The 18,892-nt window shown below is 51.7% G+C and overlaps 1 protein-coding gene across 1 annotated transcript; it reads left to right on the top strand.

Annotated features, from left to right (window-relative positions):
- Positions 1 to 16,243: 16,243 nt before the first annotated feature.
- On the top strand, positions 16,244 to 17,134 carry LOC116034056 (probable cell division protein kinase ECU08_0230). The gene has a single exon (XM_031276635.1). The coding sequence runs from the start codon at positions 16,244 to 16,246 to the stop codon at positions 17,132 to 17,134; it is 891 nt and encodes a 296-aa protein (XP_031132495.1).
- The last annotated feature ends 1,758 nt before the right edge of the window (positions 17,135 to 18,892 follow it).

Below are 18,892 nucleotides of genomic sequence, written 5' to 3'. Positions count from 1 at the left end.
TGGGTCTGGCAGGATGGTTGAGCAGTTAACACGTGGTCAAACGCTCTCGCCCATAGCTTCGCATGGCACGGGTCGGACCATACATCTAAACTTAAGCGTTTAAGCCGCGTAATATAGTCGGGGACTTTGTCCGCCGCTATGTGAACGCAAATGACTGTCAAATATTGAGCGAGGTCTGGCGGGTGCTCGGCTTGCTCAGTGGGATCGCTCTTAGTCCATTCGCTCATATACCAGTGTTTAGTGCCATCTGTAGTCAGGTTGACATGAGCATTAGGTTTGCAGCCCCACTTGACAATGATCGTTGTGTACTCCATTCTAACCAACCCTCTGTGCTGAGACAGAGTGGAACTGCTGGTGGAACTGCTGGTTGGTTGCTTATATACACACACGCACACAGGAGGGGTTGACACATCTGAGCTTGGTTTATTCATCTGCCTAAGGCCGGACACTCCCAATACGGATCCATGTCTGTGTAGTGCTCAGTGTCCGACTGGTGCTCTATGTTCAACGAAGGCTCTGTGAAATAAAGACTCTGTGTCTCGATGTGTAACTGTCCAGTGCCGGACACTCCCAATACGGATCCGTGTCCGTGTTGCGCTCAGTGTCCGAGTGGCGCTCCGTGTCCGACGAAGACTCGGTATCCGACTAGTGCGACGCGGCCGAGTGGCGCTCCGTGTCCAACGAAGACTCGGTATCCGACTAGTGCGACGCGGCCGAGTGGCGCTCTATGTCCAACGAAGGCTCTGTGAAATACAACAACAAACACAAGTCGCGTTTGGACCGACATCCGTTGGGCAGAGTGACACCCGCGCTCGGTGTGATATCCGTTGCACGGGCGTTGGAAGCAGGACTGACAAATAGGGCTTAGGACAGCCCAGTGTACAAGGGAGTTGACACATTTATAGTTCTCCTCTGTAGTTGACGTTAGACTGTGAGTCCTAACTGGTCTTTGGGTGGATAAACTGTTCCCAAGCCAAACCAAGCTCAAGGCCGTTTACTGTCACTGTCACTGTCTCTGACCCAGCGCGCCTATAGACCTCCTGCTCCAGCGGTTTGGCCAATATGGGGTTGAGACACAAAGCTATCCATGCGATGCTGGCAAACCCTCACCTAGCGCCGTTCGAATTGATCAACAGGCCGTCTCAGCCACAGGATTGGACTCTGATAGACCATCTCATGGCAATCTACAAAGTCAAGGAGAGTGACTACGCCGAGGATGATCCACAGGCGAGCATAGTGCGCATGGCCAGAACGCTGGCGTATGGCTACATGTCGGAGAATGAGGGCACTCGGTGTGTAGTGCTTGTGAAGGATGGCGCTAAGGCTCAGAAGCCGGCCGTGAGGGCGCTCAGACTCAACTGCACCCCAAAACCTCACATACAGTTCTGTGAGCGCAATCTATGCGCCATAGAATACACAATGATGAAATTTCTGGCCGACATGGGTATGAAAAATAAAGTGTTTCTAGTGACCGGGGCCAAGGGAGAGGGTGAGGGAACCTGTCTGGAAAACCTTGTTTCGTATCACGAGAAGTACTTGGATTACCTGGAGCACCAAGACGACTGCGGCTCGCTGAACACGATGGACGAGCTGAACCCTCGCGTGCTCTGCGCGGTGGAGCCCAGCTACGCAGACGGAAAGATAGAAAGACCCGATGGTTTTGAGGGCGTGTTTGTGGCGAGCTTCGCGGACCCCGAATCTTTGCAAGTGTCTTTGTTGCGGAACGCGTGTCAGCGGTGTAGGAGCGTGGAGGCTGACACGCTGCTCGTGGAGTTGGCCAACTGTCTCACGGGCAGTGTGACCGTGTGCACCGGAGACTCTGATGTGGTGGCCGCGCTTACGGCTAGTGGACGGGAAGGGATTACTATGAGGATGGACAACAAGAGCTACAGCGAGGGTCGAAACATGCACACGTCGAGCTTCGGCAGGCTGTTGTGTGCTATCCCTGACAAACAAGCGGCGAAACCGTTGTTAGAGACGCTCGCTTCAAGCGAGGATAGGTTCCGAGTCCTGTGCGATATCGCCGCCGGGGACGAACACCTGCTACCAGACACGCGACGGCAACATGAGACATTTGAAGACATTCTGGAGAAGCGCGAGGAAGCTGAGGGGAGAGACGACCTAAAGCTAAACGTAGCTAAGTACCTGTACCGGGCCGGGATCAGGGGATCTCTGTACGTCACCTTTCTGTCTAGGTTCTCGAGCAAAGGGGGGCGATTGGACGTATTCTGTCGCGCTGTGGACGCAGGCGTCGGCGCAAGACCAGTCAGTTTCATATTCGAAACACTGTGGCCCGCTTCTGGCCAGGCTCTGACATCAAGCTCCGAATCGGAAAAGCCCACGTGTAGCGGTGAGAAGAGGAAGATATCGTGCCTGCAGGAGCCCGACAAAGTCCCTGAGCTCGAGCTAGACGACGAAGTCTCTGAGCTCGAGCTAGACGACAATGGAGACGTGGCAGACCTGGGCAAGAAAGAGAAAACGGTCTTGTCAGGTCTCAAGTACTTGAGCAAGGTGTACATGAAAGGGCTGGTACCGATGGACAGCTACGGTCGTTTTTTGAGATTGTGCCGAGCAGGCAGGTACATGCGCATTAGAGGAGACGTAATCAGAGATGATAAGGTGCGCACGGAAAAACTGGTGTTCATGGCACTGTGTGGGAGCGACTACAACAAGGTGCTACCGGGACTGGGGATCAAGAAATTGATGACCGCAGTGGTGACCAAGCACAGAAGGTTTTCCTCCTGGTGTCAGTCGCTGAGGCGTCTATGGGACGCAATCGACTGTTCCCCTCGGCGCTGCTACAACATGGGTGCGCGACTCTCTGAATTGACAAAAGTCCATGAGTCATATCGGTCTAGTTGGACAGCGTTTAATTGCGAGTTGATGGTCAGGAGCATGAAATATGTATACGAACTGTGGAACCTGACGAAACCGATACCCGGTCCAGAGTACGGATTCTCTGAGCGTGACGGTGTTGTAGGCTTTAGCCGTGAGGACTCAACGCGGGGCTCCACACTGGACTCGAGGCTTACGGAAATGTAATGCGAGCACGGTCTCGATAATCGTGTGTGTGTGTGTGTGTGTGTGTGTACTGTGTGATCTGTATATGTTGTGTGGTGTACAATAAACTCTTGTTAACAATCCTTTACTGTCTCACAGAGTGTTTCTCTATGGTTCAATGATTTGTATTTTTTATGTTTGAACTGGATGGGTTTTTTTTTTTGTTTTTTCTTAAAGCATGAGATACCATACCAGAGACCCAGTCGGGTCTTTACTTAGTGTAACAAATGTAGCTCGGAGTTTACAGTCACTATTGTAGTTCACAAGAACACAAGGGGTTTGTTCAACCGCGTGATTGTGGGTGTTATGTATTGCTTGTGTTCTCAAGCTAATAATAATAATAATAATAATAATAATAATAATAATAATCACGGTGAGTGTTGGATGTCCTGTTCAGGGTGCCAAGCTGCTAACACACCTCATGTCCACACGATTTAGTGGTGTCACGAGTGAATGTTAACACACGCATAAAATCTGCTGGTATCTCAAATGTACACAATAATGGCAGGCAGGCCCAAAGGGTACATGATCTTTAGGTATGGTAGGACCTACCAGTTTCTTCCTGAACCTGATGAGATTATATTGCGGGATCGAGCCGTTTGGCGCTTTCGATCTTGGCGCACGTACTTAGACGATGACTGTGAATACAAGAATTGCCTCAGTGAAACAGAAGTCACGAGATTTGAGCTGTTACCGGCATTCCTTGAGGCCAGGGCTATGGGTATCCTGAGCGGACCTAGTGAGGTCGAGACTATGCTGGACAAACAGCTAATCGCATTGCGTTACAACTCGCCCACCATCGCACCGAGGACCATCAGGGTCGCGGCGGCTGGCGCTCTCTTGGAATTGACGAAAACCCTGCGAGTGAACAACATGCCCAAGGATGAACGTACGATTTTTCCTTGCCTATTTGCCTCAAGGGTCGACTGTTTCGAGTGCAGCAACAAGCCCTTCACCAACTACTACCGGCTCCGGAGACACGGTGACGTTTCTCTCACAGATGAACTCGTGCAATGGTGTATGCACTCCTTCACGTGGACCGTGATGTTGTCCACGACCAAGGCGGCGTGTCAAAATACCTGGCCTACGAGCTCGGCCGTGCCATTCGAAGACCACGGATACAGTTTGCCCTTTCTGGTACCTGGATCCACGCACATCAGCTCGTGGAAGTTGAAGATCCATTGGCTGTGTGGGGTGCTGGCGTGACAGACCAGTAACTTGCAGACAGAACACCGGCTGCTGAAAGTGTCACAAGTAGGTAGGTCAGAGGTATGGCGGCCATGGCTGTGTCCTAGGACCGGAGAGTAATGTGTGAATGGCGCATCCTTAAATACTTGTCCTTACGACAGAGTGACTAGCACGGTCGGACGTGCCACGCCCAAAATTACAGTAAGGGCTCCCTTCTCTAGCCTCGCGGGGACATGTCGGTCCAGCCTACACGTCATTTTTATGATCACGACGAGCAACAATGGGCAAGTTAGAGCGGATAGGGTAACTGAAGCGGCACCCATGAACCGGATACGGGCTATCGCGTGCTCACAGTCTACACAACCCTGAGATCGAGCGACTGTGTCTGCGTGTATTTTGTCAGTGTATTTTCGTGCCGTGTCATTCATGGCGATAATGGTCTGTAACACGGTGCCGCCTCGCTCCAGTAATTGTGACGAGCGCTCCGCTCTGTCCCGAAAGCTAGCGAGAGACGTGTGTATCTCGGCCTCGGACAGAGAGTAGACCTTGGACACTACCCTGGGGCTCTTGGTGTCCTGAAGCGTGGTCGCGTAGATGCCATGAGCTCCCTCGGACGCGGTCCTCAGGGTGTACGTGTCAAATTGTGGCTGGTAGCAGATAGGACCGAAGCACGAGCCCCCGCACACCACGGGGCACTCAAAAGTTAGTTCACCCCTCCGGTTCACTAGGCACGCGGAGACCGTGGTGTCGTCAACCTCAAGAGGCTCGCATATCCCGATCGAGTCGCACGAGGGCACCCTGTAGTTCGCCTGTTCATCGCTCAGCATGGGCCTGTCCAGCCAACAAGTCCTGTTCCCCTTGGAGGAATCAATGAAGGGCATGTACCAACGCGAGAGCACCGCGAGCTTCCAGTGCACCCTCTTGACGACCATGACGGCTCTGGGTGACAGCGAATGGCTTGCCACGGGTATGTCTGTGTAGTACTCTGTGATGAAATTGGGCTCGCACCCAGTCATGTCCAACCTCTTTACGCACTGCGCACAGGAGAGTAAGCGCTGGTGAGCTCCCAATAAGGCGAATGTGACTGCGTTGAGCTGGACGGCCAACTTGAACGCCCCGCTCCTCCATGTGTCCAGCAACTCGTTGAACGCACTCGTATCAGACCTCGGGAAAGGCTGGCCGTGTCCGTGTGCAGTCCCCACTGCAGCGGAGCGGAGCGCGTCGTCGATCAACGTCCTATAGGGTCGCATGACGTCTACGACTTGCGAACTCGAGCCCTCGTTTGCTAAGAGTTTGACAATGTCCAGGTCTAAAGCGCTCGAGTGGCCTAGGAGCTGCGTGTCCATGAGAGAGGCTACATCGCTGAAGGCCGCTTCTACCCGGGCCTTGACCCTGGTGTACTCGCGCTTGGCTGTATTCAAGACGATCGAGGCCTCATGCCAACTGCCACTGGAGCACAGCCGATCGCAACCGTGCTTTGACTTGTCCTCGGGTAAGCCTTTACAGGCCACTTGGGAGCAATCTGGGTACTCGACTTGAAGATCGGTCAGGTTCAATCCTAAAAAGAATTCGTACACAAGGAGAGGGCTGCGGGGACGACTGTGGCTCAGATCCGAAAGAGAATGGCTCCAGATCGCACGGGATCTTAACGCGCCTCACACCGTGGTTGACAGCGACTATCATCTTAACCAGCACGCCGGTGCCTGCGTCATTGCTGCTTGAAATGGCGATCGGGTACCCCGTACCTCCTTGGGGCCAGCCGTTATGAGCATAGTCACCCAACTCCATGCACGAGCTAGAGCCCCTGATACACTCGACCGTCTTCGATATCAAGTGCATAATGTCCAGGATCGCCGTCGGCCCCGAGAGTGAACCTTGGACCGACGGGAATGTGGTGTGCACATGCTTACTGTAAAGCCACTGGTCTTCTTCTCCCGTGAGCACGGGCTTCCCCAGCCAGCGACTCGCTTCTGAGATGCTTTGGAGAACAGAGTGCCTAGATCCGGTGACCGGTACTGTGACAGAGATCCTAGCGCGATGCTGAGCCCCGCCAATGTAGCGGTGGCAACCGCGCCGCTGGTTCTCACCTTGATCCGAGTCTTCGTCTTCTCGGTGTACACCAAAGGAGGGAAATCTGAGACCGTTGCTCCTTACAACCGTCTCCGGCGAATGAACGCAGATCACCCCCTTATCTTGATCCACAAAGGCCACCATGTCCTTGTAACCCAAGCTGACAACATGCGCACCGCGCGGGATCTTGTCAGTAGTGTTGTGGGCAACGAGCTCGGCGATGAGCGACGGAGAGCCTACGTTCATGTCCGAAGACAAGCCCAATCGCAGGTTCGGTATCTCGGGAACCGAGACGAAGCTTTTGCTCGGAGACACGCCCTCGGTCACACGCTGGAAGAACATACCCCCCTCTAGCTTATACACTCCATCCACGCGAGCGTAAGACTGTCCGCCGTCTCCGTATTTCGAGTCCCTCGTGTACCAGTAATGTAACGTCTGGTGCTTCGCGGCAGCTGACTCGATTGCACGTGAGAGCTCCGTGAAGGTCGGTGCGGGCTGTGCGGAGTTACCAAAAGTGTAGTCGAGGTATCCCAGCGAATATCTACGCACTCCCCACTTGGCCATGTCTTCGATGATGCTAGTGAGGTCTCGCATTGAGTAATGGACCCTAGCGAAGTCCCCGGTGTCCTTTCCACTGTGTCTGTTGAGCAATTTCATCTGCTCGCAGCTCTCGGGTACATAGTCGGCCGAGGGCACCGAGACCAGTATACCCGCGCGGTTGTTGGATCTCTTGCACAGCTCCTCGAACACCACGAGTCCTAATCTCTCCGGATACCGTTCGTCACGGGGTAGCTTGATCGCATAGTCCTCTACCGCGTCTCCCACGGTCCAGCGAGCGGGCCTCACTCGTTCACAACCCGCGTAGAGACTCGTAGGAAACTGGCAAAATGACACAAGCAGGCCTAACTCCCGTAACACAGTCTCGGCTTGCGCCTGCTCAGGAAACAAGGTGCCGTTGAGCACTGCTACACTGTCCTTCACGTGGTAAAAACTCAGCTGTCTTCCTGCACTGTTCATCACGGCAAATGGGCGATAGCGGTTTGGACAGACAATGATGATTACGTGTTGTTCATCCCGGCACACATTGCAGTGCTTGGGGAACGGTGGAGCCTCATGACAATTGGGAATGGAATCGGTGACAGCTTTCCGATACAGGAGGTTTTCCTCCAAGTCGTAGATTTCTGCCAGTGTAGAACAGCTCTTTGCACTGCCAGTACATCTAAAGTGATTGTACTCTAAATCGTACCTTCTGAGCCGCATGACTTCTGCGATCATGTCTGCTGACAGCGCGGGGATCAACTCCAACCTGGAGCCATATAGATTGTTGATCGCAGTAAAGTCCAACGCTTTTACGGCGAGGTCCACGTCAACGACTACCACTCTCGGAGCTCGCCCCTCCCTCGAGTCTATGGTCAATATCCAGTCGAGTACAGCGGCGAGCTCTTCCTGACGCGGTGTGACTCTGCCAGAGTGTAGAAATCTGAGCTTCACGCCGGTCCGCTCTCCCCAGCCTTTGCGGATGACAGTATTCAAGGTATCCACGGCCGCTAGTGGCATGTAGAGCTCAGGCGTCTTTGCGTTGTCCTCGTTCGATAAGGATCGTACGGCTATGGACACGTACTGTTCACCGACACCCGGCGCCCCGTCTTGTATCAAGATGTCAAACTCCACCAACACGACGCTACATCGCCGCACGTCCAGAGGCGCAGATGGGGCATCTCGTTTCGGTCCAGGCGAGAGAGTGAAAATGTCCATCTTGACTAGACAGAAGCGTTCAGTCGTGGGTGAGACCGAACCGTACAGAACCCTACCGCGGCCCCGTATCGAGGTGTCAGGTGCCTTGCGTGTGACTTGCAGAGTCCAGTCGTTATTGCTACCCTCAACTCCCTTTGACAGGTGCGCGAACGGGGTCGAGAGACAGGTCGGTGAGCACAGGCCTTCGGGGTTGACGTAATTCAGCAGCGCTCAGCTGCAATTGCAGGCCGTGCTCAGCTTGGGTTTCCACATGCAGTTGACATTGCGCGTGGCAAATAACCCGGCCCAGAGCCCGCGCTTGCTGTCATATACCTCAACGGCGACTTGCAACGCGTCGAACAGGTCGCACTGGAAGTTTTTCACGACAAGCGAGATGTCCAGCGTGTCCACCAAGAAACCACTCGATGATTCCCTTTCGGTCCACTTGAGGCCTCTGGTGATGTCACATCGCGGGTTGTACGTGTCAACCTTCCACGAGTTTGCTGCAAGCACTAACCTGTTCCACCCGGTACCCATGTACCAATTGAGATCTTCGAATGTGTACCTGTCAGACATGCCGACGGGGATAGTGATTTTAGTTGGTATGATGACCGTGTCCTGCTCCCATAGCCACAACGGATCGGATTGCAGGAACTCAATGGACACTTTGGGTCCCTGATCTAGACGGCCGAGTAGCGGTTTTGCCACGGTCTCGTACATGTGGTTCGCCAAGTCATAAAATGACACGTTGTTCAACATGTAGTACACATTCTCGAAATGCTTGTTCGTACTCATGAGCTGTTGCTCGAAGGAGTTCCTGCACGCGTGCGTTTCCATCCTGTAAAATTTAACGCATAGCTGTTCAACAACCTCCACGGGCATGTCGCAGACCCAGTGCAAGGTCAGACTATTGAGTGTCTCGAGAAACACCTCGGATTTCAAGCTATGCGCGAACCCCCTTGGTACCACGTAATCCTTCCAATGTCCACATATTGTGTCATGCCAGGACGTTCCGGGTAGTATCACACTCTGTTCTTTTGGACATGGGAGAGTGTGTGGCTTACAAAAGTCATTGGTGTCGTGATTCGTAAAATAACCGCTTGGACACACCGCTCCGCATCCTACTCGTGCAAAGCGTTTGAGAGAAACGACGGGCCCGCCCAGAGGACACTGCAACACACAGCCGACTTTGCCAGCGTCCGTACAGCCGAGCAGAAAAAGCCTCTCCTCCTTGGGGCAGTAGTCTGATTTGGAACGACAATTGTCTAGATTGAAGTTATCCCATAAAGGCACATCTTTCTGACTCGCGAAACTCACCACCATCAGTGCTGCTAACACATATGCTACGCTTAGCAGCGTCATGATTATTCTCGTCATGCACGAATCTCTCCCGGTTAACATGTTTTGTCAAAAGATACGCGTGCAGACACCCGCGGGGTCCGCTTGTCAACCAATGGAAACCGTCACACAGAAAACCCTGCTGAGTCTGTTTGATGGCACGGGCAGCATTTGCAGACCCTTCGTGGACGCGGGCTGGAACGTGCAAAGGCTAGACATCGACGGTGGTCACGGTGCTAATATCGTCGTAGACATACGAAACTGGGACCCTGTCACAGACTGGTCGGGACCGGCTCCCGATGTCATATTCGCCGGGCCGCCGTGTGAACACTACAGCGTGGCCAGGACTAACGCCAAGACACCCAGGAACCTGAAACTCAGATTCTCCGGTGAGGAAAACGATAGACATCATACAGCACTTCCACGCCATAAACCCTGCCATGCAGTACTTTGTGGAAAACCCCGATTCTAGTATGCTCTGGAAGAGATGGGTTTCACACAGGCTTTACGAAAACGCCAGGAACCACCCCGAGAGCGTCTTCGTGGAGCTGATGACCCGCAGTGACAAAAAGAAAACGTATCAGGATGTCGTAGGGGCCAAGGCTGCGGCTTTCAGCATGTCATGCGTGGACAAGCGCGTTGTTAGACTTGACTATTGTCGATACGGTACCAAGTACAGGAAGAAGACCCGGCTGATGACCAACAACCCGTTTCGAGGCAAGATGTGCACGGGTAACTGTGGCAACATCGCAGACGGAAGGCACATTGAGGTCGCTCAACGAGGACCTCGTTTGTGTTCAAACACCAAACCGGCGTCACCCAGAACTCGCACTCACACCCTGGATGAGCTACACAGGTACCCCTCGGGTCTAGTCAAGGCCGTGTTCAAGCACGCGAACAGAGCTGTGTCCTGTAAAAGACAAGGTCTAGGCCCCACGCGCCCAGAGCCCGTATTAGCTCCACTGAGGACTCGATCTCCGCCTTGCTGAATCACAAGTGCAATCTACTCCAAGAACCATTGACTTCAATGACACTGACTTTGATAATAAAGACACTCAATATGCTTTTTTTTTTGTATGTTGTATGTTTTTCGTTTTTATTACTCAATACAGGTCAGGATACAAACAGCTTGGTGTGTGTGTGTGTGTGTGTGTGTGTGTGTGTGTGTGTGTGAGTGTAGCACAGAAACACGCATGGAGGACTCAGTTTAGGTTACTGTCTTGCTGAATGTCTGTACCATCTACACCAACAACCCTTGAATAAATAAACACTGACAATAAAGACACTCAATATGCTTGTTTTGTATGTGTGTTTCCGTTTTTATTATTCAATACACGTCAGGATACAAACATGTTGGGTCCGTGTGTGAGTACCACAGATGCAACTCCACCCAGGACCCAATCTATGGTGTCGTGTTGCTGAACCTATGTACATTATACACCAAGAACCACACTGACTTTGACAATGAAGACACTCCATATGCTTGTTTTGTATGTTTGTATGTTTTCGTTTTTATTATTCAATACATCTCTGTGTTCCGTGTGTGAGTAGCAAAGATGCCCGGAGCCCGTATTAACTCCACCGAGGACCCAATCTATGTTATCGTGTTGCTGAATCTCTGTACATTCTACACCAAGAACCACACTGACATTGACAATAAAGACACTCAACCGGCCTGTTTGTTGTACGTGTTGTGTTTTTTTTTCATTTTCTTTTTTCTTTATTATTCAATACAGGTCAGGGTACAAAACATTTAGGTTTAGTGTGTGTAGCAAAGACCACAGCGCCCAGCTTGGACCTAGAATGTACCCTGTTGTGTATAGGACAAGGGTAAGTCTCAGACTTTTCATTCGCCTGGACACAAAAGAGTCCCGATCCAGTCTTCCTAATAGTCATGGGGACACTCCAGAGCAACGCCAATCTCCGGGCTTCACTTTCCACGCGGGCCCGATCGGGCACTTCTGCGAGCCCGGAGACTACCAAGGGTTGAGCGTTTCCCCGGGCTCCCAGTACCCCTTGGAAAAGGCTTCCCAGCATTGTCACATCGTTCAGTATGGGGTTTGAGGACAGGCCCACGGACAGGGATAGCGGGTCATCAGAGCCCGGGTCTTCTAGGTCTTGTGTGTTGAATGTGTCCACGTACTCGAACCCCGAGTCCTCCTTATAGCAGTTCGGGAGCCGCACGCACTTCCTAAACGAGTACGGGGCCTTGTCGATAGACGAGCGCCTGTGTTTTGCATTATTCGAGTTTAGTCTCAGATACCTGGTTCCCGAGGAGTTGCAACCTCCTCTTACCATAGCTTCGCCCAGCTCGCAGAGTCCGCACAAGCCTGCTTGCTCCGGGTAGGACAGTAGAGCGTAGTTGAGAGAGACCTTCTCCATCTCGTTGAGCAAAGGCCTGTACGCCTCTATGCCCTCAAAGGCGCACAGTTCTACCGGGAGATACCAGAGCATCCTCAGACTCAGTTTCGACTTGGCTGAGGACGCTCTAACGTACACAGCTATCTTACCCACAGCGCTCGCCAGCTCGCTGAGACGCGGGTTGCTCTCCCACTCGTCGCTCTTCACTTTTGCCAACCTAAACAGAGACTCAACTATCACTAAAATCAGACTCGTGGTCATGGCCTCGGCGACCTTGCGCTTAACAGAGCGCTCCGCGTGGGTAGCGAACTTCTCGTTGCATTTCCGACAACACTTTAGGTCCACGTCCAGATTCAATCTGCTGACTGGCCTGCCGGGTAGAAACACCTCGTTGTAGCACAGCCTGGCATCTTGACTCGCAACAACAGTACTCAGGTGTCCTCTGGATGTTACGGTGTACCGGTGCACTGTCTTACCCGTAGCAGGGTCTACGGGGTCTTCCATTAGCAGCACGGGGTTGACAGAGCCCCAGATTTCACGCGACGGTAGGCTGCGCAGGGGCTCGCGGGTGCGCGATAGACAGTAATTGACCAATTCGTCGAATTTCAGATTGTGCCCCGTGTGCACGCTAAAGCTGTACGGGAAAGCCCTCGGTCCGTCCGTCAACGTCCCCGAAAGGTTGTTGAACGTGTTGACGGTGACCGTTTCGTCCCTGGGACAGGGGGAGACGAGACATCTCGGTTTCTTGGTGCTCAGCTCAGCTCTTCGCCGGTCAGCCTTTCACATTCTGGTTCCATTTCAGCTCGGTCTTGTCTGCTGTCAGGGTAGTTCCACTGAGAAAACACAATGTGGTCGCGCCCCGTCAACGGGATCCCATGCAGGGACCGATGAGCCTCTGCACTCCTGTCGAGTAGCCCACCTGGAGCCGTCACGGATCTCGTTTGTGGGAGTCCCAAGTCACCCCGATCCGAGTAGTGCAGGCCTAAGGCTCGGTTGAATAACGGGTAGTGGTGCATGATATCGTACTTTCTGGCGAGCATCTCACCTACCGTGTCGATAAACAGTGAGCACACTTGCGAACCGAGCTTCAGTTCCTCATCCTGGACGCTCTGTGTGTAATGCTCTAAAAAGCTTGCACATTTGACACCCTTGGCCAGACACGTGTCCTCTGTCCGCAGATAGTGAAATCACGAAGTACTCGTGCAGGGAGACTGGTTGTTGTTTCAAAGCTTGAGGCAACCACGCGGATGTGCAGCGCGTCACCTTTGTGCAAGTCAAGAGCTACAGCCGAGGTGTTCCAAACACACCATTTGTTCTTGATGCTCCCGCTGGTCATGTAGCATATAGCGGGAGGCCTTGGCGAACGGTCCTCTCCAAAAGTCAGCAGTCATCTCGCCTGCAGTCGAGACCTTTATTAGTCACGGTTGGATGTTTCACAACCCGTGGTGATACGTGTCCGGACTGTCATCCGCGGTTGGGTTTCAGCTGTGCTGAGACTCACTTACCTGTCACGGCAAAGCACCCAGAAAACCCGCCGTGGGAATTATAATAACTTACCCGTACCCGGGACAGAGCCAGTGGAAGTGCAGAATGGAAAAAAAAATAAAATAAAAAAAATAAAAAAAAGTAATAGAAATAGAAAGAAAGGTGTATGTGCATGTGCCCAAATGAAACACGTACAGTCATAATCACACGGTCATACTCACATCGTTACTGGATGACAAGAAGTGAGCATGGGAATCGCCCTTGTAACCCCTGTTGAATTTGTAGGTCCTGTTCTCTGGGTTACCGCAGACGTTTGCGGGTTTCTCCGTGGGTCTGAAAGAGGGTAGTTGTTGAAGCTCCTCCATGGCGCTCTCCACGCCCAATCTCAAAGTGGTGCACATGTGTTTGTTCTGAGCCTGTACCAGTACGTCGATGTCCAAGTGTAGGAGCACCGCGGCTAGTAACAGCCTCATCATCAAGCTTTTTCCACACTGCCTCGGAGCCAGGCACAGGGTGTAAGGGTTGGCGTAGCGAGAGAACACTCTCTCGACATGGTAAAAGTGACTTAGGGCAGGGTTGATGTGGTCATAGCTCTCCGAGCCCAGAGGGGTTAAGCCCAGTTTGTCCAGCAAAGCGTGCTTATACTTGAACAGAGCGTCGCCAAACTGCTTCCTAGTGACACCCAACACCACACCCCTGAAGAGCTCTAGCTGAAAGGGTTCCATCCTCATGCCCTTGACTTGGAAATATTCAAACACCCTGTATATCAGTCGGTCAAACCGGTACATGACAGAACCGGACATGTCCTTCACACCGTGAAGCTGTAGCCTGCGCATCCTAGCCTTGGCACCCTCGAGTCCAAGCTCCTTGATCAGTGCGGCCTGCGCCAGGCGGTCCGTCATCAGGCGATTATACTCTGTCAGTCTGTCATTCTCCATCTGCTCCCTTTCTCTGTTGCTGTCGTCCTTGGCGAGCCTGGTTCTCACACAGTCGACGGCCACGCCAACAGGCACGGACCTAGAGTTATCAATGGGATCTCGCAAGACGTGGCTGAGCAACCACAGGCCGTCCTCCGGGTTGGTGGACAGCGCTCGCAACCCCGTTGACGTGTTCCAAACAGAGGTCGACTGGAGCTCAGGAGACGACGACAGCATCGTATTGTGCCCCAGAGAATGCATCACAGACAGTTCCATGTGTCTCACGGAGAAGGAGCAAGAGAGCCCCTCGCGATCTACAGTAATGGAGTCCGTGTTACCGCTGAAGATTCACTTTAGATACTGTTGGCTTTACTCCGGGGTGCCCTGGCGCAACACCGATCGCCTGGGAAATAGGACGGGGCCGTTAACTGAACAAGAATTGCGCAACGTAAACCGAATGTTGATGGGACATGACATTAGTGAGCTGTGCAGCCAGGTGTGTTCCGTCGAAACAGCCGACCAGCAAGACATGAAAGCCTTCTGGTTGACCGCGGACGGGCGACTGGTCTACGTGGATCGACTCTCTGAAGACATCAAGTTCCGCTACCTCAGGCAGCAGAATCTGTGTGTGGCCCTGTCCTTGTGGACTAGCAACCTGGAGCTGTGCGGACAAACGATGAGGGCGTCAGGCTTGGCTCACGCCAACCTCATTAGAATATGCGGAGAGGCTACGAGTTTGAGCCAAGGTTTGTTCTACAACCTGTACGCCAAGTATCCTCTCCCAGTTGAAACAAACGGGGACCAGGGGGTCTCATTTCAGTTATATCGCGTGAACGAGAAGGACATTCACGCCAAGGAGATACAGAACGGCCAAGCGTTGCTCTTAGAGCTCGATCCTCTTTACACAGAATATTTCAGCTTCATCACAGAGCCCTCCAGGGTCTCCAAACTCAAGGAGCGGGTGAGGCTTCTTGATGCTCAGTGGTGGGTACAAGAGGAACTCCTGCAGTTGGAGTTTTCACAGAATCTGAAAAACAACTGGTTTACAAGAATGCTCACTAGAGTGGCCTTGTTTCTGACCATGTCGTGAGAGGGAATTAATGTGCACAAATAAAAAAAAATACAAAAAAAACCAAAAGACACAGCTCACAACAAAGCGCCGTGCATGGTTTTCCAGGACAGATAGAGCCTCTTAAAAACATCAATGTGCTAGGATGTTAGCCCGCGGTCAGATGACCGCATCAGTAGGATTAGCCAGCACTCGGATACACCAAGGCTTTATTAGGCTGCGCGGAGTGTACTCGCAGTACTACTAAACTGACCGCAAAAGACAAGGTACACATTAAAAAAAGTAAAATACTTAAACATTAAACCTACTATCAGCGTGATCTGCGGGACACACGGAGTAAACTCGAGTGCGAAAATGATTCGAAATGAGTTAAGGAAAGGCATCAGGACCAAGATACGTGTCGATGAGGCTGAAATGCAACACTCGGCACAGGAATGGGCCGCACAGATTCTCTCGCAGAGGTTCTACAGGAAAGGCATGGCAGGAGGCCTTAAAGTGCGTAGAACGTCTCAACAATACAGTGCAGTTAGGAGATATGCTATTCAGGCATGTCGGATACCTAACCATAGGACCCGGGTGTGTGGCTGCATCACACGCGTTCTGACCCAGCCAATAAACCAAAGAAATACACAGTTGCGGAGCACCGGGTTAGAGACGAATGATACTTGTAAACCTACGTGAGAGGCTGCTTAGACTGCACTGCTACATTTGTGATGACAAAAAAAAAACAAACCCAGATGTTGCTTGGTGTCTATGGTGTTCAGCGGCGTACCCCTAACAGCACTTTCCAGTTTTACAATGTGCACACTTGGACAATCAGCTGTGCTCGGACTTCCAGTGACGCTTGGACACACCGTCACAGCAGAACATGTTTATCCTCACCGTGCCACCTCCCGTCCACGCAAATGACCATATATAACATGCACCGTCCATGTCCACTGTTGGCTTGGGTTTTCGCAGAGCACACATGATCCTTGGTCAAGATCCTTTACGTAAGCATTGGGTGCGCAACACAACTAAAATGGCTTTCATGGACAATTACCTGCTAGGCGCAGTAATTGGCAACGGCGGCTATGGAACCGTATACAAAGCCACGTGTCTAAAGACTGGACAGGAGTTCGCCTTAAAATGTTACAAGCGCGGCGTAGAGTATGCGACCGTGAGGGAGTTATCCTGTCTCTCGGCACTACAGGGTCAGCCTCATGTGATCCAGATGCACGACTGTTTTATCCACAACGGAATGATGGCCATGCTCATGTCCTACGCACCCTACACGTTGGCGGATGTGATTCACAGTGGACTAGGCCGAGCACTAGAACCGATTCCATTGAGTTTCGTCGCTCGGATTTCAGTTGAGGTGGCTCACGCGCTGTCTTACATGCACGGACTGCACCTGGTCCACCGGGACCTGGCACCGGTCAACGTGCTGCTGACAGAAGATCTAACCGTAAAGGTGGCTGACATGGGCCTGTCTAGACATTCCTCTAAGTGGATGACCACACTTGTGGTCACGGAGCCGTACAGGGCCCCTGAATTGTTCGTTAAAGACAACTTCGCACAGTACACTTGTACCATAGACATGTGGAGCCTGGGGGTAATGATTGTTGACGCTGTGGAAGAGCGAGTGGTATTCTCGAAACCTGGGGTGTCCACGTACCAGATCATTGTAAATACCTTCTGCCCCAAAGACCACCCCAGTGCATCACCCACACCTTGGGACCCCAAGACGTTAATGCCCAAGGTGATGGCGTGTAAGCTAGTCAAAAGGATCGTCTTCCAGTTGCTGGCCTTTCGCCAGAACGAGAGACTTTTGGCTCACGAGCTGCTAAAGGATACAGAATGGACTGGGGCTGCTCATATGACCGAAGATGACAGAGACCTGGTCAGAGACCGGATTGAGCGTCAGCAGTAGGAAGAATGACGAGACGAGCAATAGCATGAACATGATTACTTTATTTGCTATATGTGTGTACATGAGTCACAATGTGTATGTCTATAAATTGCCAATAAACATGGAAGCAACCTTGATCACAAATCTTGTCTCTTTTATGTATAGAGTTGACAGTTAGGATCAGCACTAGGTTTACAACCACATTGCCACAGGATAGTAGATGAATCAGGTAAAGCATCGGCGCGTGGTTGATCACATCGCCAGAATAAGCGTTGCCATTGCGAGGGGTGTCAGAATAGCGTGTGCTTCCAGCGTGGACCCCGCAGATCCCCTCCACGATTCTTCGAAGGCCTCCCTGGCCTTGACAATGTCCCCTATAGCTTTAGAGGAGAGGCAAGAGTGAGCTGAAATACCATTACTGTCACTGTTTTTAAAATAAAAAGAGTTATGTACTGTGTGTATGCCTTGACGAGTTTGTCTTGGTCCAGAAGGGTTACGCGATTTCCCACACACGAGGACTCCAGGTCTAATAAGTGGTCATAAGTAAAGTCTTTACCCACCACATTACGGAACAGACCGTATGCGTCGAGCTTCTGTTTGCCCCCTCTAATGACTACATAATCCACAGAGAAGTCACCGTATACTCCTCTTGAGGTCGCCATACTAGGCTTGAGCGGGACCCGGCAGAGTTATTATTAGGAAACTGGATACCGAATTCAGTGTGTCTCAGAGTTATGCTGTGTCCTAGCAAATGCTATCATTAGTTAATAATACCCAAAGTAAATACGAAACCTCAACACTGACAAGTACATAAGCATATAGGCATACTGTCCAGTTGTGACCAATCTTTCTATAGAGTAACAGAAAACACTGACACGAACCAATACACAGTAGGGAAACATAGTTTTACTTGCACACATACATTGTAAACAGCAAATCAAAATCTTTCAGTCACAGCAACAGAGTCCATCGTCTTCACTTTACATACTAGTGTATGTGTAAGCAGCGGACAATCTGGTAACAGCCAGTGTGTGTATTTGTCTACACCGCGCGGTGTCTGCACGACTGCTTTCTAAACTCAGGTTCCTAGTATTGCCCCGGCGCAACATGGTCACGATGTACATAGTGGGACTTGTGATACAGTGCATGTTACCTATAGCTATGCAGACATTGAGCACTACATCCTTGACCTCATCGCACTGGCCATGTGATCTGTAATATATGGTGCTCACGATCCAGGGTATCCAGCAGCACACGAAGAACGTTACCGTGAGCACGGGTAACACCTGAGCCCTTTTCAGCTTACCCCCAAACACATTCTTCTTGACATGCTGTCTCACACTGTACACAATCATTCCGTTACAGTACATAAAAATGGCTATGGGTAACATGAAACAAATGCTCATTCTGATCCAGAATGTCAGGTGCCACAAATGCGGATGCATGCTGTTGGAACACCTCATCGTGTTCTCGGAAGTGGGTTTTACGGTGTAGTAGCATATATCCACGAGAGCAGAGAGTGTGGCGACACAGGCACACACTAGAGTCACGATTCTCCTTCTGCTTGGTCTTGTGTGGCTCGTGAGTGGTGGCCTCTTGTGTACCACTCTCATGTACCTCTCGAAGTTGATATAGACCATGAGAAGTATTCCGTACTGGAGGCAGAACTGTAAGGGGGCAGATGGACAACATTGGTGACTTGCACACGTGTGTGTATCGAGACGTGGACAACTTTGGTGAATTGCACACGTTTGTGTATCAAGAACTCAAGAGTGGTAC

Source organism: Sander lucioperca, chromosome 20 (assembly GCF_008315115.2).
Source record: "Sander lucioperca isolate FBNREF2018 chromosome 20, SLUC_FBN_1.2, whole genome shotgun sequence".
NCBI classification, from domain to species: Eukaryota; Metazoa; Chordata; class Actinopteri; order Perciformes; family Percidae; genus Sander; species Sander lucioperca.
This window is presented reverse-complemented; position numbering and strand designations above follow the sequence as displayed.

Excerpts from the sequence above, each read along its gene's own strand:
- LOC116034056 (XM_031276635.1), top strand. The coding sequence starts at position 16,244 with ATGGCTTTCATGGACAATTACCTGCTAGGCGCAGTAATTGGCAACGGC.